Below are 26,083 nucleotides of genomic sequence, written 5' to 3' on the forward strand. Positions count from 1 at the left end.
TAATCAGTGTACAATTCTGAGAACATATTTTAACATCCTAAGTATTTATATTCTGTATCTTTTTTTAATAAAAACATAAAATTTATGCAAGGCATCAGGCGTTTCCATCACATGAAAAGACCGAGGCGACACTCTTTTAGTTGACTCACGTCACGCCCCTGTATGTTGCTTTGCATAAAATTAAACGATATACAGAACAATAATGCATTTTTAGATAACATAAAATGTACAAAAACCTGTATTTTACCAAAGACATGCCCCAATTTGACGGAGCTGCACTGCTCTCTCCTGCAGAGGTCGCAAAAAACCTGCAGTAAATAACTCAACCCCTGGGTTATGTCTGACCCAGGATCTGGTTAACACAAAAACTACCCAAACACTAGATTGTTTCATCTGACCCAGGATCTGGGTAAAACAAAAACTACTCAAACACTGGGTTGTTACGTCTGACCCAGGAGCTGAGTAACACAAAAACTATCCAAACACTGGAAAAATAACCCCAAAAAAATGGGACTTGTGTAGAAAAAATAACCCCACATATTTTAGAGTGTAAAGGATTATCATGACAGCAAGCGAGTCTATGTTTAACTTCAGTGAGCAAATTCACATCAAATAGATGAAGCGGATTCGAATGTGTGCACAATAATTATAACCACCTTCTAAATTGTTTTACCAACATATTTTGCCTCCAAAAGTGTAAGCACTTCAAATCTTTTCTCTTAGAAAACATGATTTGTTTTTCCCCCTCCTGTATCGAAAACATACAGAACCGTGATTTCAAAAACGAGGTACGTACCAAACCATCGTATTCATATACCGTGAAACCCCTAGCTTTTTCATAACAATAACTTTTCGATTTGGTTTACTTCATTTAATTTTATGCTTTTTCAGTCAGCTCGTGTTTGTTTTAATCTCATTGAGTCAACGCCGTTACCGAACAGCCTGTGACCCCCACAAGCCTCCTCCCTACCCATAATCCCATTTCTCCTGTGGTTAAGACAGTCAGTTGGGGGCACATGATTGCGTGTCTTTGCTGTCCGGTTTCTCGGGGTCAGTGCGGTCCCAGTGAATCAGGAGATTACGCCCACTGATTAGGACGGACATTAGATCAGCAGTGCGGTGGATGCACAGATACAGCAGCGGCCCATGTTGTGCGTAGGGTGGGGAAGGAACTTTTGGCAAGTCAGCCTGTCCTCGAGCTTGGCACCGGCAGCAGAACGGTGGCAGCACACTGTGTGCAGACAGACTGAAGTGTTTACCAGTACAGTTGTATCAAAACTGGTGTGTATGTGTGTGTGGATGCCGGGTGTGAGAGAACACAGGATGGAGCTCAGCACACACACCGTCTGGCCTGGCAAGGGCAAATGCAGTCTTCTGATGGAGACTGAGTGCCCTTGAGATTGGAGCCGCCAGCAGGGAAGATTGATTTGTTGCTCTCTGCAGCTTCCACTGTGCCTTCATACATAATAGTGACTTTGAGTGTCCCCTCCATTTCTGGCATAGAAGAAGTCCTTACATCTCAAGTATTTCGGATCTGTCAAGATTTCTTGAGCTGCTCTTGCTTCTCAGACTTCACGCTTGCTTATTCATCAGTATCAACCCATTAAACAGGATTTTCTTGGGGCAATTGCTGTTAAACTGAAATCCGGCTATGCTGTTACCTGTACTTGCGGTATATCTGCATCGCTCGGTTGTGTAGCTTCCGTATTGCGATATTTTTGTGCCCTGCTTTGTAATGGCCTCTAATTGATTTGAATTGTGAACTGATCTGGAGAGCTTTTTTTTTTTTTTTTTTTTGCTGTCGGCAATGAAGTTTCAGTTGCACTTAGTCCACTTAATGTGCATTCATCTGCCATTTTCATCAGCACATTTGGTCCAGCCCAGATAAACAGGATTACGGATTGAGGATTACACTTCCCCGACCTTCTCCAGATTGTGCTGTGTCTAGGCCCTTTGGGCGTCTAATGCTGTTTGTCAGTTCAGTGTTTGAAGCCCTGAGGAGTTTACCAACCATTTGTCCCAGTGGTGTCTTTACCCTTTGAACCAAGCAATCTGCTCAATGGTATAGCCTTTTTTTTTTATGTGGCTCGTTTGCTCTCATCCTATCAGCCCCTTTATCTCTTGCTCTGTTTCTCTGACTGTCCATTTCTCTCTCTCTCTCTCTCTCTCTCTGTCTCTGTCTCTCTCTCTCTCTCTCTCTCTCTCTCTCTCTCTCTCTCTCTCTCTCTCTCTGTCTCTGTCTCTGTCTCTGTCTCTGTCCTATCCAGTTTCATTCCAGCTCTGACAAAGCACTATCTATTAACACACTTAATAAATACTTAAAGGGGACATACACATATGAAGTATTTTTTTTAATTAAATTGTTAAATAAATGAATTATATTAAATTTATATTTATAATCTATTTTAATAATTATTTCAATGTGTAATATAATTACATTTTAAGTCCATGAAATAAATAATAAATTAATTACATTTTAAAATACTCAATTTTATTTACAAATTAAATATAATACACATTTACAAAATGTACCTTTAAAACTTCTCTATGTAAATGAGGTCTGTTATGATTGGCTTGGCTTCATTGCGCATGTTTCACAAAACAATTATTTTAAATGGATACGAATGGATTTAGGCATCAGATTATAATACAGTATAAAAAAATGGTTATATGGTACAGATATATTGTGCATAGTTTATATAAACATGGCTGCTCTTGTGCTCTATCCTTTTATAACATTAACTATTTCAGAAAGGCCTTTTTTTAACCTGGGTAGGTTTTGTATAGTGTATACTGAAGTATGTTTATTTATTAAATCAAACTCAGATTTCGATGATATGGCCCTTTTAAAACTACCATTAAAACAAAAAAAGAAGAAATTCTTCTGTGGGAATATTGCATGATATAATAATCAACATTTTGGCCAATATCACATGCTTTTGAGACCTGAGGGGATTACACACACAGCTTTCATGTCAAATGGGTTCACGTCAAGCCAATAGCCCATAAAGACAAAAATATGTCCTCTTCTGCTAGTGTGGCATCCCATATTCGTTATTATTAGCCATTTATTAACTATAAAAGCAAAAATGTGCTTTGAACACATTGGCAGTGGGAATTGCTGGTGCTCCCTTTCAGACAGATTTAGATATTTATCACTTTATGGTCTTTGAACTTTAAAGCTTTTGTTTGCAGCCCTTTGCTTTTGAAAATTTGAGATTTCAGCAAATTGTCTTCTTACATCTTCAGTTTTGGATTTGAGATCAGAGCACAACATACAGCTGACCCTGAAAATAAATGCTGCATGTATTTGAGGCAAAAATAAGAAACGAAAACACATTAAAATTGTACAATACATTTAGTTCCTTACTGTGCACACTTGATAAGTCAAGTCACTGACCTGTATGACTGTAGGCTTTAATGTGTTACTTATTTGTGGTCAAGACTAGAGTTGTTAAAAAATACCAGTACTTTGGTATCAAGTACTGGCAAAAAAAGTTGTGCATTGCTGTTTGAGCTGCATGCGCTAAAGCTGAAGATGATTCTTAACCAAATGCATCCTATATGAGATAAATCAGATAGGCCTACACAAAATAAACACAATATTACAACTTACATTTGCACGAAACAAAAGGCTGCAAATGCACACGCAACTTATAGTCATGATGAAGGTTTAACTCTAGCTGTAAAATGGTCCCAAACTCCAGCGCGTGCTTTTTTTTTCCTCGTGTCTGCTTTACATGTTTTGCGGTTGAGCAGAACGTACGCGCATGAACCTGCTTAATCAATGATAGATACGTTTTATCAATTAAATGTATTATCGACAATTAATCAATCTTCGATTTAATCATCACCATCTCTAGTGACAACCCTAGTCAAGACGGATAACATGGCATCTTTCGGTCATGGATATTGTCACTAATGTGATGAGTGGTTTATTTTAAATCATTGTTTATTACTGATTTCATAAAGAGAGTTTTTTTGCCTGCCATATTAACAAATATTCTTAGATATGTGGCTGTCCATCTGCATGTCACTTTCTTTTAGATAGCTGTGATTTTGAATAGGTAGGGGTTGTTTTGGCTCCATGTTGAGAGACTTGAAAGCTGCTACCTAAACAAAGAAGATGCAAGCCGAGCAGATGATTCATATAAATGAAGTCTTGGAAAAATCTCATCCTTCCTAACAAAAGAATAAAAATACTACTTTTTTTTTTTTAACAACTCCCCACTTTTTACATCTGCAATCATCCTGAAGTCAACATAATTTTGAATGTTGCTCATCTACTGAGGCTGAGTTCATTCCCAGTGACCTGCAGCTGGTGATTTGTCTCTCTAACAAATTAGACTATTCAGCTCTTTCCCTTGGGTAAATCTTTTCCTCTATTTTGTTTTTGCGCTGTACAGTGACACATAATGAATTAACAGACACATTTTAATGCCACATATTTCTTTTCAGCATCAGCTGAGCATAATGGCAAGTACAACATGTTTTATTTATTCTTTTTATGAAATACACAAATATTTTACTGACAGGCAAAATCAGGTTTTGGACTGTTCTTATTGTAGGTTTAGGTCGAACTTGTAACAGAACTGGGGTGGTCAGTGCCAGCATTATTCTCAGTCTGACTACTTCCATTCATGAGCATGAACGGACCCCACAGCAGCCGCTGTCATCATCATGTGCTATGAACAATGTCCGGCATTGTGAACGTTAAATGGCACTGTACCGATTTGGGTGGGGTTCTTTTGATTTTTAGGTCTGCCTGCAGTTAAAGCTCGGTAGAAACTAGTCCTGCGAGGCGAGCTGTCCAGGGCGAGCGGCCAGCTATTGTCCTGCTGTCCTGGCACGCAGATACACGGCACTTGCTCCAGGAAGTGTCCTGTGTCTCTGTGCAGCAGTGAATGTGGCCTCGTGTTCAAAGCTGTTCAAGCATGCCGTCCTTTTCATCGTCCCATTCTTCCAGTAGCAAATCTATACCATCACTTTGCTTTGACATAAAACAAGAAAGTGGAGACAGTGCAGATAAACATTTGATGGCTCCATATCTTTTTACCTGTCAGTAGATCCCTCAAAAACACCTGTGCATATTGATATCCACTCCAGACCATTACTTTTTTTTCCGGTACCGTTTCCGGGTATCATGTATTTGTCGCTGTTCTGATCTGTTTTCAGGTCTCTTGGTTTTTTATTGTGCTCATAACTGGGAGCACTTAAATCCTAAACTTTTTAACACTCTGGCAGCATTCTAATGCCTAATCTAACTTCTATTTTAAATTTTGTATCTGTGTTTTGAAATACAATAGTTGTTGAGCATTGTCTAGGCTCACAATTATACTGACACTCAGAGGGATTTGAAAGAGCCAAAGCTGACAATACAGTGTGAGCTGGTGGGAATGAAGGTATGCTGTGCCCTTGAGATAGGGAGTGTTATGGAAGCTATCCTGCCATCAGAAAATGGCTTTTGTGACTTTCAGGCAGGGTGCATTTTTTCACACGTCTGTTGGGCTTTGAGACTGTGAAAAGGGAAGATGTGGGACAGAAGAAACTTGCTGGCGTGGGTGAGATGGTGACGGGTTTCTAAATGTCAAGGTCCTTATTTTTCCATGTCTTGACACTTTTGTTTCAACACATTTTTTTTCATTCCTTGTTCTTGTTTTAACCTATCAGCTTTTTGTTTTTCTTTATTTTTGTTTTGCCATAGTGTGAAATATGTAAACGGCGGTTATCTCTGTTTTTAGACCTATAATAGAATTATAATCTAGATATGTATATGTACACATCACAAGTAAACGTCTAAACGTCTTCATCTACAATATGACCTTTAGTCTAGCCTAATTAAAAGGAAAGTTCACCAAAAAAAAAAAAAAATATATATATATATATATATATATATATATATATATATATATATATATATATATATATATATATATATATATATATATATATATATATATATATATATATATATATATACTTTTATTTATTAAATGTTTTTCTTTTGAACCTTGTGCTTGAATAAATAATTGAAAACAACCATTTAACAGTCTTTCTCTTATTAATGTGCAAACTTGATTTTGTAGATTTGTGTGTAAAAGCATTTGAATAATCAGAGTGTACAATTCTGCAATTCACTTTTTCACATTTTTATTGATGAAATCTTGTACTGTATTCACACATTTTATACATTTCATACATATTTTACAGTGAAAATTTTTATTACCTTAGCTCAAGTGAAACAGTATTGTATGCCACAAAGCCATTTCATGTCTTTAGAATTTTGTTCTGGGTGTGGGCTATCTTGCTTCATGTCATCTGAGTCATACTGTTCAGAGCAAGCAGTACACAATGGGCTGCTTCAGCCGACTCTAGTCAGAACTATTGCATATTAAAGAACCAGGCTCTGAATAGGAAAGCTTTAAAGACTGTAATCCGACCTCTGACGACATGCTGATGGCTGTTCACATTTCTCTGCTGGACACAATGAGAGCCCAGTGACAGGTATTGTGCCTTGAGAGTAATCCTGGTGTAAAGGGAAGGAGATGTGAAGCTACTGGGTGCAAAAACATTATTCTTGAGGGTCCCTTGTGGAATGCAGCCTAGATTCATCTCAAACACTTCATGTTCTTCTCTTAACGTCACCGGCCCCTTAAATTCCTGATGAGGATTTTGGATCACACAAGCAGACAGGAGACTCAGCAGATGTGTTTAAGGATTGTGAATGTGAAAAGATTTTTACCTGCTGTACTCCCAGCAACCTTTTGAAGTGATAAAATGGCCTTCTCTGAGGCTCTCTTATTTCTCTGGCAAGATTTTCTTTTCCCCTTCATCATCTTTTTGGAGGCGTACTCTTGTGCCTTTTGCCTTTTTCATGCATTTTTATCCCAGGACCCCTGCAAGGCTTTGATTCTTTGTTCTACTCTCCCTTTTCACATAACCCATACATGAAATAGGTCTGTGATGCCTTTGAAAATTGACCTGTATTGCTTCTCAGACACGTTGTGTCTTGTAACCTCACTTCAGATTTCAGTTGCCCTGTGTGCCATTGTTTGCTTCTCCCTCTAGTTAAATGACATGTGGGCCAATGATAATGGCATGTCTATAAACTCTGCGTCTTTTCAAAAGATGTTATTGAAAGTGAACAAAAACCTAAAACCACTCCATGTCCTTCAACTTAGAAGGCATTTGTAAAAATTAGTTGTTTTGTTTGTTTAGGTGTCTACTTGATGTGAATGGCTTTAAATTAGCTGCTGACTTCTATGTTTGCTGACATTTCAAACTTTCTACCATCCCTTTGTCTGAAACAAGATTTTTTTGTAGTTCAAAATGTCTTTGAAAGTTACATAAGCAATATTTGAATGGTTTAGGTAATATCTGAAGTTACACTTTCATGAACTCTCTTACAAAATCCTTTCACACTTGCCAACATTTTAATGGCTGCCCTCACCTTTAGCCTTTGATAGTACTTCCTGCAATCACCATTATTTCTCATTCTGCAGAGGTCTTTACTTGGTTAGTGCTAATCTGAATGTTACTCGACTCATTCACTTGTGCCACACTTTGCACTAAACCCTTCATTTAAGATGAAAAGATTAAATGACTTTTGCCCTTTGAAGTGCATGAAGGATAGTGCGGATCACTTTTTAAAGCCCTCACTAATCAATACAAGCCGCCTCCATTATCCCATAATCCTTGCATTGCCTTTGTAAATGCCTCTCCTAGACGTTCTTGGTATTCAGTGAAAAGAAACCTAGGTTGTAGGGCTCCCACGGCATCATGTGGGTTTGGCATTTGCAGCCGACATTCAGAGAGGGGTAATAAAGAGTTGCTCATGTGGTCTAGTCAAAATTCTTTGCACAGAATTCAGTTGCACCTTATAGTTAAATTAAAGGATTGTTCTGTCCAGAAGTAAAAGAATTGATTTCTAAAATGGTGTGGAGTAGATATTGTTCCAATAATTTCATTGAGTTAAAGTGTACTTTTGTTAAATTTTGTTTACTCTTTGTTTTCTTTTTAGGTAAACTCAAGGAGGCCAGAATGCTCTGGGCATGATCTGTCTAGAGCATCCAGTGAGGAAAAACAAGAAGCCACCTTCACCAAGTCTGAAACCCAGAATCTTCTCTACACGAGATCAGGAGATAAGGACTCAGAGAGGGTAGAGAAGGGGCATAGAGGTGTTGGGCAGGGGGCTGCTGGTGCATGTGGGGGCAGTGCACATCCCTTGCTGGAGAGTGGAAGCCCACCTCGCCCATGCCGTCCCCTGCCCAACCCAGTCTCGACACCCTCTGCAATGGTGACATGAGCGCATGCATTAAGGAGAAGCCCAATTTCAACTTATATTTTTTGTCTCTTTGGAAAAAACATACAATAGATTTGTAAATAGAGGACTGTGTCTATCCTAATTGGTGTGGTTGCAAGGTGATGATGCTGATGTGTGGACGCGTAAGGCGGCTCTTCCGTCAGCTCACGCTGCAGACCAGCCTGCTGCTGCTTTTCATTTTTTGCATGGTCAGTGTCCTCATCTCAGCCTATTTCCTGTATGGCGTCAAACGGGAGCTCGAACCTGCAGGAGTCGGAGGTATGGTGGTCCCAGAAGAAGGTACTGCTGATTGGGAAGATCCCCGGGCGACTCCTTCTCCTCCATCAGCAAGGGTTCTGCCTGCCAGAACCGCCAAACCGGCAGACATGTCTCGAACTGACCCTGTGGTGCTGGTGTTTGTGGAGAGCTTGTATTCTCAGTTGGGCCAGGACATTGTGGCCATCTTGGAATCTGGGAGATTTCGGTACCAGACTGAGATCGCACCTGGGAAGGGCGATATGCCCACACTCACAGACAAGAACCGGGGGCGATTCACACTGGTCATCTATGAGAACATCCTCAAATATGTCAACCTGGATGCCTGGAACAGAGAGTTGCTGGACAAGTACTGTGTGGAGTATGGTGTTGGAATCATCGGCTTTTTCAAGGTGAGCCTTTTTTTTTTTTTTTTTTTTTTTTTTGTACATTGTGACCTTTCACAGCAAATCATGTCACTAATGGGTGTTAATGTGACTCTTAATTCCAGTGAGTCAATCACCTTGCACTAAACGATCTCACGACTGACATTTCATAGTCTTATTCTGATGTTAGCTTGCAGAAATATTGCCAGCAGAGGGAGGTTGGGGCATTATGCTAAACATTGCAGTAATGGACATTCGCATTCAGTAATGTGCTTTGTTGATTGTCTTGGCTCTTGTTCTGTTAGGGAGCTGCTCTTTGAAATCAGTATGAGGAAATAATCAGCCCTAGAGTCTGCACGTTTGACTATTACTCATTGCTGTCTGTCATTGCCATCTTGTAAACCTCCTCTCCCAGATCTAATATATTGTTTGCCTAAGGCCAGGCCTGCTTTTATTACCCTCACAAGCTTAAGTGCTGCACACTAATTGTTAGTGGAGGTTAACCCAGTTGATGAGACTGTTTGAGTCTTGCTCGCCTGCAGCAGAAAGGCGAGGACATCAACACATCTTAAAAGGAACCGCAAAAAATTTGCGCTCGTTAATTTTTATTGACTCAGGCTGCTACGAATCTCCTCAAAGCTGTTTTTACCCCAGGCTTTGCAGTTTACAGAATAACAGGAGCAGTTTGATCCCTGATTGGCTGGAAATGCTGTTTTCTTGTCCAGGCATCCTTTCCTTGCTGGATGTCATTGATTTAGAACCTTGAGCATGTCTTATAACAGACCCTGTAGGTAAATGGATGAGCAGACCAAACCTTTTTCCCCCTTGAAGGAAAAAGTGCTTCCACTAGTAATGGAACATGCATAATTACCTTCACATCAAGCCTTGACTTGCACCTGTCGATGCCAAATGCATTTATCTCTCAAGAGTTGGAGTATGTCTTAATGCACACATACAAACATCATGGTTGATACCAGCACTTCTTGTATAGTTACGCTTGCATGCATCAATGGGTTCAGGCTCTTGTTTTCTCTTATTAGTCTTCTGTCCTAATCCCATATCCATAGAGTCAATGTGTAATTGGAATAAACCCTTTTGGTTTCCTAACCAGCACTTGAGTTGGCATAATCTCTAGAGGCCATATTAAGTCTCCAGCACCAACCGAACACACTATATCTGTTCAAAAACCTTCAAAAAACTTTTTGGTAAATGACGTGAACTAAACCTTATTTTTACCAAGTTTAAAGGCAACATCACATGTATTCTGTGTGGAAAAGCTAAAGACAAATAAAGAATGATTAAACTTTCAGACAAGACCAGAGTTTTTGATTTTTTGATTATGCTTATATTTCGTTGTTTTTATTAGAGAAGTGTTGTTAGCTTAGCAACATACTAACATCAAACTATTGTAATCAATTTCTCCTTTGCGCTTCATAGAGTTGCTACATGTATAGTGTTTCAAATCAGTTACTTAGAAAATTCCAAGTGACTCCCTTAGAAAGGAGTTGCTTGTGTTGGCATTTGGCAGTAGAAAACAAGGTGACTTACAAGTCTTTTAACAGCTTTTTGGAAATGGGCTAATTGACTAACACGGTTCATGAATTGTTCGGTGTCAAAGAAAGTTAAATGCTGATAAGCTTCGAAGGAGCCTTTGGCTTGCAAGTGTTGCTGTAACAATGGAGACAGGAATATGGGATTAAGGAGAGAAGGAGAGGCTCAGGGAAGTTATTGATTAAGGCCGCTGGTATGTGGAAAATCTACCATCCACCCTTATTATCCTAGTGCTGAGTGACATCACCACCTCTTGCAGTTTCATCTTGTATCAGTGTGTTGCCACTAAAAGGAACAGATGATAATGTGTATGAATTATCAGACGTCTCCTGTGGACTGTGTATCTCTCCAGAGGGTCCCATTGCTACCTCTGGTGGCAGAAAAATGGCTGTGTTTGGAGATGAGCAGGATACAGGCCTCTCTCCAAATTGTAAGGCTCATTGTGTTTGTTCCACTCAGTGTGCAGTTTATCACCAATTGATCCAGCTTCACAGGGTCAGCTGGCCCGAGAGTAGAGTGGGCTGCATACAGATGAGTGTGGATGGTGTTTAAACAAACTCTGGCACCCATAGTACCACAGGGCATCTAATTCATGCAAGGAAGTACAAGAGCAATACATTACTGATATATTAAATGGGGGAAAAAAAAGAAATCTGTTCACAAAGCAAATGTTCTTCACAGTACATCCAGACCATTTATAAAATATGTCTTTTTCTAACTACAAAAGGTCTGGACGCTTAAAAACAATGTAGAAAGAAACAAAACGTCGACACATATTAGCTTTGCAGGTGTTTGATTTGTCGACAAAGTTTTTCTCTTAGCAACCAAATTAAGGATATGCTATACTGGCATCTGAAAATCAGATTTTGGGTTTGAACACATTTTCCAAGTTGGAAATCTCACTTCAAGTGGAGTTCCATTGCACTTTTCCAAGTAAAAAGTTGGAAACTCATGCTGAATTTAATTCAGCTCAAAGTCTAAGCTGTTAAAAAATGGGATATTTAAAAAATGGTTATGACATCACAGCCATGAACACATTAAATATGGATAATGGTCTTGTAAAACAAAATTATTACTGTGACTAAAAGTATAAATGGGGAAAAATAAAATGCTAAAAACCTGAATGTGAATATGACCCCTATATATTTTATCTTTTGAAATATACCTCTAAATATTTTGACCTTCCTCTGTTTTACCAATCATTTCTGTTCTCTCTCCTTCCGACACTTCATGAAAGGCTAATGAGAACAGTTTGCAGAGCGCCCAGCTCAAGGGCTTTCCTCTCTTCCTGCACTCCAATCTGGGTTTAAGGGACTGTAGTGTCAACCCCAAGTCTCCACTGCTGCTCATAACCAAGGCCCGGGAGGTGGAACATGGTCCCTTACCTGGAGATGACTGGACTGTCTTCCAGTCTAACCATACCACCTATGAGCCTGTCCTGTTAGCACGGGGACGGAGTACGGAGGCTAGTGGAGTGCCCGGACCCCTTCATGCAGCCGTGGTTCAGGATTTAGGTCTTCACGATGGCATCCAGAGGGTACTCTTCGGCAACAACCTGAACTTTTGGCTGCACAAACTGGTGCTGGTGGACGCAGTGAGTTTCTTGACTGGCAAACGTCTCTCACTGGCTCTTGAACGCTACATACTGGTGGATATCGATGACATATTTGTTGGGAAGGAGGGCACACGGATGAAGGTGTCTGACGTCAAGGTGGGTGCCGTTTTGTTTGAAAATTCTTTGCAGTTTTTCTCCAATAAATGCCAGTTGGTTTGCTAGTTTATCATCAGTTCCATCACATTTTAAATGTGACTCACTCAAGTGCAACTATCTTAAGTCTAGCTATAATTGAATGTCTTGGAAATATGGTCCAAATAACCATGCAGTATACATCCACTTAAAAATGATTTTCTCCTATTTTCTTTATCTTATTACCTCTCTCTTACCTGTACCTTGCTTGCTTATCCTTTTGGTCTTCCAGACTTATGCATAGAGAAAGCAGGGCTCAGCTGTAAGAATGGACCAGGACCCATGTGAGAGATTTTTGGGCCAATTGACAGAATTGTCCTAAGTTTTTTGATTACGTATATGTATTTTTATGCTTCGAGAACTTTGTGATGTACTAAACATTGTGCCTGAAAGTAACATTTCATGAATGTAACATTACCTTGCTAACATGGATGAAGGTTTGTTGAAATAGCAAGAATGATCCATCAACTATGACTTAAATTTTACATTATTATTCAGTTATTTGTAAATATATATATTTGTGCTGTGACCTGTGTAAATGTTGGCAGGACAAATGCAAATTTGAACTGGACTGGACCAGCAGAAAATAAATCCTTATTTGTGAGTACAAGAAAGAGTGAGAATTGGGCATAGAATGAAATATGTACAGAAGGGAACTAATTTAAACTGAGGGAAATATACATTGAGGCAAAGAAAAAGAGGCCATTAAAAAAACATGGATGAAGGGGAAAGACTTGTTTTTATGGTGCTAATCTATCTAAAGCACCTCCGAAGCAGAACATGGAGAAACTGGTTTGGTAGAGCCAAATAATTCACTAACTTTTCATGGTATGACAGCACTTTTCCTATGACCAGTTGTTCATTTGTTTGTTTTTGTTTTGTTGTTTTCTCAATACTCCAACCTCTGCTGTTCTTATTCCAAATATTTGCTCTTCTTTCCATTTCACGCTTTTATTTTATTATTATTTTTTTTATATATATGGCTCACTGTTCAAAGGGCATCCAAAGACTCGCCGCAAGCATGAATATTTCAAATGCAGTTTTCTGCATCCTCCTTGTGAATCTCTCATCTTCAGAGCGCCCCGATGCAGATGTTCAGCCGGGGGAAGGAATAGAAGCAAACATAATCAAAGACGTCTTGTCTGTCTGCGGACCTCTGTGCAGTTAAATATGAATCAGGCTTTTGATTGAGTCACACTGGAGAGACAGGCAGTCAAAAACAAGCACAGTAAACAAATCAAATGAAAGGCAGATGCAGAGCTAAATCTGAGAAGGGTAATGAAGCAAACGGAGGAGACGAAAAGACAGCAGACATGCTTGCGCTGTCCCTCTAGCGTTGTTAAGGATGTGCGCATACGTGCGTTGGCGTATGTTAGCTATGTATCTCTCTTGTATTCTTGTCTGCTGTCTGTGTGCTTTTTTTTTAATGTGTTTTGTGTGTGTACTGACCTAGGGGTGTTTAGGCAACTTTTATTAAATTGCTAAACTCCTTGTTTCAAAGGCACTTCTAGAGACGCAGAATGAACTCCGAACCCACGTGCCCAATTTCACTTTCAACTTGGGATTCTCTGGAAAGTTCTTCCATGCAGGTAAGTAAATATCACGTTGTTAGCTTAGCAAAATGCTAACAACATACTCTTTTGATATCTGTGAGTGTTAATCAAGTCTCCTATGTGTGAGTTTGTAGTGTGTTACTGATCAACCACTTATGAGCTTCCGTGATGGTTAGGATGCTGTTTTATAAGGCAGCTTTGGAATAGAGTCAAGAAATTCACCGTTTGTGTCTGTGTAATATATATTTCAGGCACAGATGAGGAGGATCTTGGAGATGACCTGCTTCTGTCCTACAGTAAGGAGTTCTGGTGGTTCCCCCACATGTGGAGTCACATGCAACCACACCTCTTCCACAACCAGTCTGTGCTGGCCGAACAAATGCTGCTCAACCGCAAGTTCGCAGAGGTAAGACTCTAGGTCAGGGTTCCCAAACGTTTTAGAGTGGGGTACCCCCTGAAGCATTTAAAACTTTCTGCATACCCTTTCTCTTCCACTTAGACTGCAGTCACACCTTTTCCATTAAGGGACAATAGTTTGTTTTTTTTTTTTTACCTTTATAAATACCTTAATAAATAATGTTTTAAATAAAAAAGTTTCAAGAAATATGCAATGATGGTAAAAATAAGTAAATATTAAATATTAAACCAAAACCGCCAGTAGGTGGCAGTAAGTCACTGTCGTAGTGAGTGAGTCATCGAACCATTTATTCATTAATTCAGTAACAAAGCAAGTGGCTGTGTTTATGAATGGGTCATTGACTCTTACGATTTGTTCAATGCCTCAGATTCGTTCACGAAACATGTTGCAGTTCTTCTGTGGCTTTCATTGGAACTAATATTTCGTTGCAAAATTGAGCAAACAACACTGACAATACTGCCGTTTAAAATGTTTATCATGTGTAAAATTTTACAGTAGCCCTAAACGGACAAACACTCAACAGAGCGTGTAAAGTCATTATGTTATTGTTGTTCTAAATCATTTGTGTTTTTAGAGGCAGCTTATATCATCACTATGTTGAATATGCATGAAGTAGCAGTAGCAGTAGCAGTAGTAGTAGTCGTCTGGTTTATTAGAAGCAAAGACCGTTCTTTGTTAGAAGTAAGAAGAAAATTCATTGCTTAACTGGCTAACTGCTGTCTCAGAATATGACATATTTGATTTGTGTCGGCCAGACGGCCACCATAGATTCTCTATTTTTCTTTGACAGGGAGGGGTGAGCACTGTTTTTTGCAGTTTGCAACCTCACCGCTAGATGCCGCTAAAATTTACACACTGCACCTTTAATATTAGCTTTTTGTCTATTGAACCGTTAAAGTATATAAAAGCAATGTCACGTTTGCAATCATGTAGATATTTGGGGGAAAAATTGCATTCTCGCTTGTGTAATATATTATCAACATTAAAGGGATAGTTCACCCAAAAATGAAAATTTGATGTTTATCTGCTTACCATCAGCGCATCTAAGATGTAGGTGACTTTGTTTCTTCGGTAGAACACAAATGATGATTTTTAACTCCAACTGTTGCTGTCTGTCATTCTTATAATGCATGTAAATGGGAACTTCGTCTAGTAAATAAAACATGCATAGACAAATCCAAATTAAGCCCTGCGGCTCGTGACGACATATTGATGTCCTAAGACACGAAACGATCGGTTTGTGCGAGAAACTGAACAGTATTTATATCATTCATATATATATATATATATATATATATATATAATATATATTATATATATATATATATATATTATATATATATATATAATATATATATATTGGTATAATTTTTTTTTTTTTTTTTTTCCTCTGTTGTAAAAGATTAGAAAGATATTGTAGGCAGTGGCTGCCTCAGCAGTTTTAAAATGTACAAACTTCAAAGTTAAGGTGTAATTAATTTTAAATGAACAAATCCCATTCAAATGCACTCCATATGTGGCATCAAAGCATAATAATTTTACACCATAAAATGATCAAAAACGCTTACTTTCTCTTCACCAGAAATGTATATACTTTTAATGCATATGAAAATTGGGATGAAGTCATGCACAATTAGTAGTGCATATCCTGAAGCAAGCTATTTTTGACCATTAATGAGTTGTGTTTGCTGTTCCCTTTCAGGAGCATGGCATTCCCACAAACATGGGTTATGCGGTGGCTCCCCATCATTCTGGAGTGTATCCCATCCATTTGCAGCTGTACGAGGCCTGGAAGAAAGTATGGGGCATCAAAGTGACCAGTACAGAGGAGTATCCCCACCTCAAACCCGCACGCTTTCGCAGGGGCTTCGCACACAGTGGCATCAGTGTAAGAATGCTAAGCTTTTATGCCTTTAATGGATAAAGTGAAGATGATAATGTGGGAAAAATAGGAAGAAAGTGTTTGGGAATTAACATAGACTTGAACCTGCATCCCTGGGGCTAAAATGTTGCAAAACATATGCACTACAAGTGCACCAAGGCATACATTTTTCTGTGGCTAAAAACTATTAATACTCCATTTTTATGGAGACTGTAGTCTGTACGGCTGCATGGTTGAATGATAGTATGTTGAATTCTTATTCCGGCTGGAATCGGTACAATAAACCCCAGGCTATTTTGTGTACGGTTTGAGCTTTGAATCCCAGTAGGGGGTTAAGGGCAAACTGTTTGTGAAAGTACAATTTTATTTTATTTTTATTTATTTATTTCTTTATCAGTTGTGCATCGCTTCAGGGGACAACAGAGAGAGAGAGTATGACAAAAGCTCGCTGAATCATGACAGAGCGGTTTCTGTGTGCATGTGAGTGTAAGAATGCACTGGCCATGATGGGCAGAAAAAAAATCGTCTTGGGAATCATAAACCGCAGTTGTTGTTTTTTTTTAAAGACACATCTAACATTTCCTCGAGCTGACATACAGTTATTATCCAATGTTCATATCAGGGAAAGATAAACGCGCATGAGGAAACAAAGAAAGCCGTCTCATCGTACATGTATTATGTAAAGAATGCTTTCAGAATGGCAGGAAAATGCCTAAAAAAGCATACTTAGTGTAAATCATCTCCATTCTATCATCATCGGCTGTCAAATAAGATCATGTATGCAGATGTGCGGGCCACGTATTTCAGGGTTGATGTTAGAGCAAAAACATTTCTTCAACTCATTACATGTGAACTCTGGTGGAACTTCATTTTTCTACAGTGAGGTCATTCAGTCATTCAGTTCCCATTCCAATCTAAAGTGACTCTCAAATGAGATTACATATTATGTGTGATGAAATACAATATGTTTCTTTATTTGCACATGTGGAGCTGTCAACACCACAGCTAATTTGCCTTATAGCCAAAAACAAACATTTCTGCTTAGATTTTGATACAGCAGTAAGCCTACAAGAGCTCCATAACCATGTTAAAATCTGTAATAGACTGTAATTTAAAGGGTTAGTTCATCCAAAAACCCTCAAGCTATGCTAGGTGTATATGACTTTCTTCTCTTAGCCAGACACAATCTGAGTTATATTAAAAATATACTGGCTCCTCTAAGCTATATAATGGGAGTGAATGGTACACTAGATTTTAAAGCCCAAAAAAGTGCATTTATCCATCATAAAAAATAATCCATACCAGCTCCAGAGTCCTTCTTAAGAGAAGCAATGTATTTTTGTTAGAAAAATATCCATATTTATTACTTTATAATCACTGGCTTCAGGTAACGGCCGTATGAAAGTCTTCTTCCAGTGGAAAAGTGACCTTTGACCCGAATTTTTAATAAGAAATGTCAGAGGATTTCAATATTGGATAAGAGGAGCTTGTGTTTGTTGCCCAACCCTATTTGTATGAACTGCAAGAGGCGTCTGCTCTCAACTAAGCTTACGCTACTCCTACATCCTACGTCATACGTGGGGTCAGAGGTCACTCTTCTGCCGGAATTCGACTTGCCATTACAACCATTAACTGAAGCCAGTGATTATAGTTTATAAAGTTATAAATATGGATATTTTTCTTACATAGCTTTGCTTCAGAAGGCCTTTATTAACCCCCTGGAGCTGTATGGATTTTTGGGTGATGATTTAATTTTTTTTTTTTTTTTTGAGCTTTAAGGGGGTCGCACACCGGACGCGAAGCTCAGCGCCGCACCACATCTTTAAAATTCGAACGCATTGTTTTCTATGAGAGTACGCACACTGGCAGCGACATTCGGCGCCTGTCCGCGGTGCCCAGCAACGACTCAGGAAGTTGTTTAAAATCCTGCCGCACCACAGAGCGCCATGTACATTGTTTTACATTAAATGTATATTATATTTCTCTCAAATCGTCGTTAATGTACATACTGACTTCACCCTGTGCTGCAAGATACATCAGTTTCACATTCTTAGTTTAACAGCTTGAATAAAGTCTAAAAATGTACAATAAACGTAGCATTTTCTTTCCTTTTGCTTTGTTGTGCCATTTTTCCATGTACACTAACCTCAGTGCGAAATATTAAAGCATAGGCATGTAACGTTTCCCTGTTGACGTAAAACACTCCCATTGTGCAGCTCTTCTATCAGGAGTCGATTCAAAATTGAGTTTGCACGTATATAATGTGCGCGGCCGGTGTGCGATACCTGTGAGTTGTCAGAGAAGCGACGCTGCGCCGAGCTTCGCGTCCGGTGTGCGACCCCCTTTAAAATCTAGGGTACCATTCATTCCCATTATAAAGCTTGGAAGAGCCAAGATATTTTTTAATACAACACTGATTTGTGTTTCATTGAAAGAAGAAAGTTTGGGGCTTGAGGGTGAGTAAAATATGGGATTTTTTTTTCATTTTTGGGTGAACTATCGCTTTAAGTGGCTTATAGCTTTTACAAAATTGTGAAATATTCACAAAATTCATAACATTGAATATGATGTCACAGATGTTTATATAAGGCTATTTTTTGAAAATCCTTTATTTTAAATAAAGAGATTACATGCTGAAAGAAAAGACTTTGTTTTTCAGGTATTACCCAGGCAGACCTGTGGTCTCTTTACTCACACCATCTTCTACAATGAGTATCCTGGAGGCTCTAAAGAGCTGGACAAACTCATAAATGGAGGAGAGCTTTTCCTCACTGTCCTCCTCAACCCAGTGAGTATTGACACTGTTATATTCTTTATCATATCTAAACCAGTGTGTGAATCATACAATGACTTTTGGGGCATAATCTGTTGGGTTTTAAAAGAAAAAAAGTTTTTTTTTAAAAAGTCTTTATTCACTGCAAATCTCTCTGCACACTGTAGCTGTTATATATCATTTGCATATGCACATATGTTCAAACGTGCCATATCTCTGTGGAGGATTGTGAGTGGTATATTAGTTATAAATCTTAAAAATAGTTTTAAATATTAATTATTTTATTTATTAATGCTTTTAATGAAAGTTTTATTGATTATTCTAGCACTCACAATCTACTATAGATCTCAAAATGTCTCGAAACCCAAAAAGATCAATACTTTTATTCAGCAAGGACGCATTAAATCGATCAAAAGTGACAAAGACATTTATAATGTTAGATTTCAGTTTTCCATAAATTGGTTTTCAACATTGGTAATAAGAAGAAACGTTTCCTGAGCACCAAATCATGATATTACAATGATTTCCGAAGGATCATGTGACACTGAAGACCGGAGTAATGATGCTGAAAATTCAGCTTTGACATCACAGGAATAAATTAAATTTTACTATATAGTACAATAGAAAAACTGTATAGACAAATAATTTTCTGTAAATACACAATTGTAATAATATTTCACAATGTTACTGTTCTTTCTTTCTTTATTTCTTTCTTTCTTTTTTTTTATTTCTCTTTCTTTCTTTCTTTTCTTTTCTTTTTCAAATAAATGCAGTATTGGTGAGCAGGAGACTTCTTTCAGAAACATTAAAATATCTTACTGACCCCAAGCTTTTGAACAGTAGTGTATGTTTCAAGACCCTCCCCCAACATTTTAACTTCCTTTTGGGTTCAGTCAGTCCCAATGTAATTTGCACCCTGGCCTAACCCTCACACCGTATGTTCAATAGGAGAATCCCAAACATCATCCTTCAAAAGGGGCTCAATAAGACGCTCTGAATGATCCATTGAATTTAGAGTAGTTTTGAAGTCAACTGTTCAAAGGATAGGACGTTAATCTGTGGATTGGGCCTTCATGACTTCTTACGCTTTATTTCAAACCAGATCAGCATCTTCATGACCCACCTGTCCAACTACGGGAATGACCGTCTTGGCCTGTACACTTTTAAGAACCTGGTGAAGTTCATACAGATGTGGACCAACCTGAAACTGCAGACTCTCCCGCCTGTACAGCTGGCACAGAGATATTTCCAAATCTTCCCTGAGGAGAGGGACCCCATCTGGCAGGTAACAAAGGAGCTCTGTTGGGGGTCTGTTCTGTCCTGGGATCATTTTGGGAAACAAATATAACTTTATGTAGTGGCAGTGGATCAGCGGAGGTTGAGAGTGTTGAGCGCTGTTGCCGTAATATGTGGCGAAAGGTTTCGTATGGCTGTCTGCACATTTACTGTGATGTACAAAGAGTGAAAATGGTTTTCCGTGTAGCCTGCCAGGAAATCAGAGAATGCTATTTTTGAAATTGGTTCCTATAATTCAGTTGAAAGTTGGAGGCAATGCAGAAGATGTGTCTGTCTCTCTTTACCCCCCACCACCACTCCCCATTTTAATTTATCCAGCTTCTTTATTTCTTGTCTCTAACTCCGTTGTTTTGTTTCACCCATAGAGAAAGAGAAAGTGGGTGCCTGAAAGCTCTAAATCCCTCTTTTGATCTCTCTCGTTTCCTGTCAAGGTTGAGGTCCCATCTTTTCTGTCGGCTCTCCAGCGTTCCACAGCTTGCCCTGCTCTGAATAATCTTCTTTCTTCTGCAGTTGTTTTCCCAAGAAATCTGCAAACTGCTGTTACATGCAGAGGAAAGATACAACTTGGAAAGAGTTTAGTTTTTTATTTTAGACTTAATGCAGTATGCCCTTGGCTCTGTTCCAAAAACTAGTGAGCTGCCTTGATGTCTACGTCTTACGTGGGCAGCTATATCTTTTAAGGTAGTAACCAGGCTGGGAAATTAATACCTCGCACTACAGGTAATTTTGCCTGTGGCAGGTGACCTGTTTTGGATTGAACATGAGACTCACCTTACAATTGATTCCCTTAGAGTTAGCATGTTGTTAAACAACACAACACTCATAATAAGCCAAAAAATACTCAGCACACACAAATAGTGAATAATAGTACATTTTTGAATACTAAATTAATTAGAACACAACAGAACTCCTATGCTCACCAAGGCTGCATTTATTTGATCAGAAATACAATAAAAAATATAACATTTTTAAATATTATGAATAAAAGTATGCACTACCATTCAAAAGTTTTTTGAAAGAAATTACTAGTGTTGTCATGATAACAAAATTATGACTTCGATACGATACTGAATCGATACCACGGCAAGAAAGTAATTGAACAATATGACAGAACTAGAAAATTCAAAGTTTTATAATTTAAACAAAAAACTTCCATGACCTGCGTGTCTAATAAAATGTGGTATCATACCGTTTTTAATAGTAGGGTATCGCCATACCTTTCTAGTACCGGTATATCATGCATCACTAGTGGTGTATATTTATTAGGGCTGGGACAATACATCGCGATACAAAGAATCTGGACTGATTCTGATATTTTCCGATGTATCGCGATTCTCCCTCGAATCAAGTTTTTAAACCGCAGATGGCACTACTATACGTGCTTTAGAAACACTGATACACTGCCTGCTTCCAGTTCCTTTACACACACCACTTAAACCTAAAATAATCATCCATAAAGTTCGAAAAAGGTTGCAGCGAATTACAAATCTCGTGTCTCAAAAGTATTCTGAGCAAGTATATTTAACCACTTACATGACTCAGCCGAACGCACAAGCACTGTCCAGCAGTCTTCTTTGTGAGTGTTTGAGAGTGTGCGGTTAAAAACTAGCCTAGAGCGCCATCTTCTGTTAAAATTAAGCTCAGAATCGATGAGAGGGAGAATATCAGGATCAATCCAGATTCATTGTATCGATCGATAATCGATGTATCGTCCCAGCCCTAATATTTATAGTTCACATTCTATTGACAGCCCACCATCTTGTTTGTATTTTCTAACTGAACACATCACGATGCATTTCGGGATTTTGGAACAGTCTTCGCATTGTGCATGCAATGTAGGCAGATCACTAGGATTCAGAACAGATCTCATGTTTACTGTTATCATAAACTGTGATCCCATGAGTACATTAGTTATAAATTCAAAGATGTGTTAATTCAGTGTAATATTCCTTTTAGCACTTACGTGTACTCAAGCAAGACTCTTTGGTCATTAGTGCTGGAGCGCTGGCTGTTAATCTACTCATTAGGACGGACAGGTGTTGGATTGCTGGTGGTTTACAGTCTTGATGCACCATTTGACCACCTTGCATTCATGCAAGAATTTTATTTAAATGCAAGGGTTAAAACTATGAATTAATTACCACTGTTGCCTGCATCTTCAGCTGTGATGGATGAAGGGCTCAAAATGGCTGCTGCAGGACATCTTTCTCCTGAGATGCTTCAAAGCTCTTGACAGGGGTTGGTTTATGCATCTGATTTTTATCTAGTTAATCCCATAAAACGGCCACCTCTGGGATGTTGTTATGGCGAGTTTAAAGGCTAAGTCTGAATTAATATAAAATCTGCTTGTTATTGGACTCTGCTGATGTGTTGTAAGATATTTGACATGCTTGAGTAGTTTGGCTGGATAACAGCCATCCCTCCATAATGCACTTCTCCTGCTTATGTTGAGGCCAAACTCTCAGGCTGCATCCTAATTCCTATATTTCCTGAGCATGTCCTGAACTTTTGGACATCCTACTGATTTGACTGTTGAAATGTTTTTTTGCTGGGAATTATGCATATTCAGATGTAGGTTACATCTTGCCCTGAGTAATTTGGTAAAACTCCCAAGTTTTTTTTTTTTTTTTTTTTTTTAATATTCATGCTGGCTTGAATGAGAACAATTTCTCCAGTTTTTCCATAATTTCCCGCTGGTTATTGAGGCACAATGATAGACTCGCTGCTGTGTTTTTTTTATTGTGAAGGTGTTAATTTCAGTGATGTATGGGTAGTACTTCACTTCAGCTTATTTCTTACCGTTACAGGACCCCTGTGAGGACAAAAGACATAAAGACATCTGGTCTAAGGAAAAGACCTGTGACCGTTTCCCCAAGCTGCTTATCATCGGACCTCAGAAAACTGGTGAGTGTTTTCTGCTCGCTACACCTCCACACATGTGTGCACTTGCACCATCTAGCTGTGTTGGCCAGATATGTTCTCTTATTAAAATCAATCCAATGTATAATTATTATTCTAATAATATTTTTTCAAATAATAAAAAAACTGCCATTTTGTTTCATTTTGGGATACTAAATCATATTATGTACTTAAATGTGCGTGTATGTGGGTTTTTATTTATTATTTTTTTTAATCTCATTTAATTTGTAAATGGCTACAACTTTTGTAATGGTGTACTGAAAAATGTTTCTGAGATTTTTAAATGTTTTGTAAATGTATTACGCAATTATAGGGGGTTGAATGCAATAGGTATGTTAGTGTTTTTGTGTGTGTGTGTGGTTTTTTGTTTGTTTTTTTTGTTTTTTTAATGAATGCCGAATGCTTTTGATTTAAATGTGGGAGAGTTTTATATCTTATACAGACTCATAGCAGATGAATGCAGGCTTTCGCAAAGCTTTCTACTGCAACCCTAGCTGCTCCTCAGCAAATGTGAATTTCAGTTTTACAGCATTGACTAATTAAACTTCTTAAGATGTCTTCAGGGAGCAATAGCCCACTCTTAGAGTGGGTAGTAAAATGGCTGTGTTAATCTTCTTAATACAAGTTAGATTAGGGGGTTGGGCCATAGAGTGACTTTATTTTATTTATTCATTTATTCTTCTTTTTTTTTTTTGTACTGTTACCACTTCACTTCTTAGATTTGTGTATTAGGTAACAGCTTAATTTCAGTAAGCTTTCAGTGGAACTTTATTATCGCATCTTACACAAGACATTTCCTGCCTTTTGCTCAAGTTAACTCTAGGTTTATACTACACATGAACATATAATTACTTCTATAGCTCAATAGCAGAATGTCAAGAGACACATTAAGGTCCAAATGACTGAGAGCACAAGTGAAGACTGTTAAGAACATTAAATTCAAAAATTGACATGAATGTTTTGCTTTAATGTTTTTGCTTTAATCCACGAGTTTGTGTAAAACCTGATCATGTGACAGTAGACCTGTTCACTCACTGCTGTCTTGTGTCTGTTCAGGAACTACTGCTCTCTATCTGTTTCTGGGCATGCATTCCGATTTAACCAGTAACTACCCCAGCAAGGAGACCTTCGAAGAAATCCAGTTCTTCAATGGCCGAAACTACCACAAAGGCATTGACTGGTATGTGCTGATATTTTGAACGGAAATGTTTCTTCCATACTTTTAGCTTTATTGGCTGCAGTCTCTGAGATCATGCATGTTTTGTGTCTTTTAGTCCATATCTGTTGTTAGCTATGAGGGTGTATATATGCTAGTGTACATGCGAAAGTTGACAAAGTAAACGTTTAGGAGATTCAAGGCTCATTCACACCAAAGACGATAACTATAATGCTAACTGTAACTATAAAGTTTTAATAATTGTGCTAATTCTATGAGAGTAGTCCAACTATAACAATAATGAGACAGAGGCTCTCTTTACACCTGATATTAAGATGCATGTTGGTCGATTGGATCACAAGTAGACGAGGGAGACACATACCCGTTTACACTTAGTATTTTAATGTATATCTTTTCCACTTTCAACCACTTCTTCAAAGGGAAGGGTTTATGGGTGGGTAAATGTATGGGTTTTTTCAGATCATTTGATCTAATGCAGGGTTGCCATGTTCACGTAACAAAACAATCCCAGTTGCTTTTCAAAACCTGCACAATTACGGCCAAAACTTGCAATAGCATTCCAGGGAGTAAAAAATGCGTTCCAACCTGCGGCAAACAGTGTAAAAGTAGTCCAATTCCATGAGAACATCACAGACTTGGCAACAACGATCTAATGGACTAAAAAAGCTCATGTAATTTACATAGGAATATAACTGGAGACAATGGAAAAACATACAGAGAGCATCAGCCTTCGTTTCTGCTCTGATAGCCGCAAGACAGAAATCAGGAATGGTGAGAGAACATTGTGCTTGGTACATTTTTTCATCTTCAAACCAAAATTGGGGTCTTTATCTGACAGTTTAAATCCTGTCTTGCTAGCACACTTCTCATAATGTTTACACATTAAGTCACTAGGTGGAGAGTAGACGTTCTTTTGTGGCTGTTTGAACACATTCGACTAAATGAGCATTTACACTGTGAAACCAATTTGGTCAAATGCGATTTTGAATGCATCTGGAAGTGGTCGAAAGTGGACAAACTCAAAACGTTTTAGACCCCATTTACACCTGTATTTAACGTCGTTCACTTTTTTTTCGAGCAACCAAAACACGTCTTAATACCAGGTGTAAACAGGACCGGAGGAACCATATCGATGGAATTACTTTCAGAATAATTTTTCCACCGTTCTTGGTGTGAACAGGCCTTGACAAAAATGTATTCAAAAATTTTGATCCAGATGATTTAATTTCAAATATTGAATCATATTGCACTTATGGGCATATCCACAACTGTATCCAATCAAGTGCTTTCTGGAATGAGAAGGTCCCCTCCCCCTAAACGGACCCATTTTTGCTGTGCCCTTGTTTCTATAGGGAGTACATCAACACAGGCAAGACCACCACATGATTTCATGGGTTCTTTATAGTAAATGGCTCTTATAAACTGCTGTGAAGTACATCGATTGTTAAGGTCTGGCATGCTTTGAAGTTAAGAGTATTAAGAGACATGGAGGCAAATGTTCCCTTGAGAGGAAAGCGTTATGGGTCATTTCAAAACACAGCACTCCCTTCACTACCAGCTTTTTCTATTTCTTTCAGTAGTCTGAAATGTGGCTAATAGAAAGCAGGTGTCTGATGCACATCTCTCTCTTCCTGCCTTTCCATTTCTCTTTAATCAGTTTGTGAACAAATGAAGGTAGTTGATGGTTCATGTGGTGGTTTGATCTCAAAAACAAGAGCTGAATTACGGTGCTGATTTATAAAGAGGGAGATTAATTTTACCAAACAGAAAAACAATAGTGCAGCAATAATCATGTTTTTTACAGGTGCTGACATGTCTCTCTCC

At 38.4% G+C, this 26,083-nt stretch overlaps 1 protein-coding gene across 4 annotated transcripts in view; it reads left to right on the top strand.

Annotated features, from left to right (window-relative positions):
* Positions 1–26,083, top strand: part of ndst1b (N-deacetylase/N-sulfotransferase (heparan glucosaminyl) 1b) — a 101,596-nt gene that overhangs the window by 64,713 nt on the left and 10,800 nt on the right. For all 4 annotated transcript variants that reach the window (XM_067375095.1, XM_067375094.1, XM_067375096.1 and 1 more), the window contains 9 exons: positions 8,021–8,970; positions 11,732–12,205; positions 13,743–13,830; positions 14,046–14,200; positions 15,915–16,100; positions 18,754–18,882; positions 19,970–20,152; positions 22,971–23,067; positions 24,139–24,262. In XM_067375095.1, coding sequence (XP_067231196.1) covers positions 8,425–8,970; positions 11,732–12,205; positions 13,743–13,830; positions 14,046–14,200; positions 15,915–16,100; positions 18,754–18,882; positions 19,970–20,152; positions 22,971–23,067; positions 24,139–24,262 — 1,982 coding nt within the window. In that variant the 5' untranslated portion in view covers positions 8,021–8,424. The remainder of the gene's footprint in view (positions 1–8,020; positions 8,971–11,731; positions 12,206–13,742; positions 13,831–14,045; positions 14,201–15,914; positions 16,101–18,753; positions 18,883–19,969; positions 20,153–22,970; positions 23,068–24,138; positions 24,263–26,083) is intronic.

Source organism: Chanodichthys erythropterus, chromosome 22, assembly GCF_024489055.1.
Source record: "Chanodichthys erythropterus isolate Z2021 chromosome 22, ASM2448905v1, whole genome shotgun sequence".
In the NCBI taxonomy this organism is placed as follows: Eukaryota; Metazoa; Chordata; class Actinopteri; order Cypriniformes; family Xenocyprididae; genus Chanodichthys; species Chanodichthys erythropterus.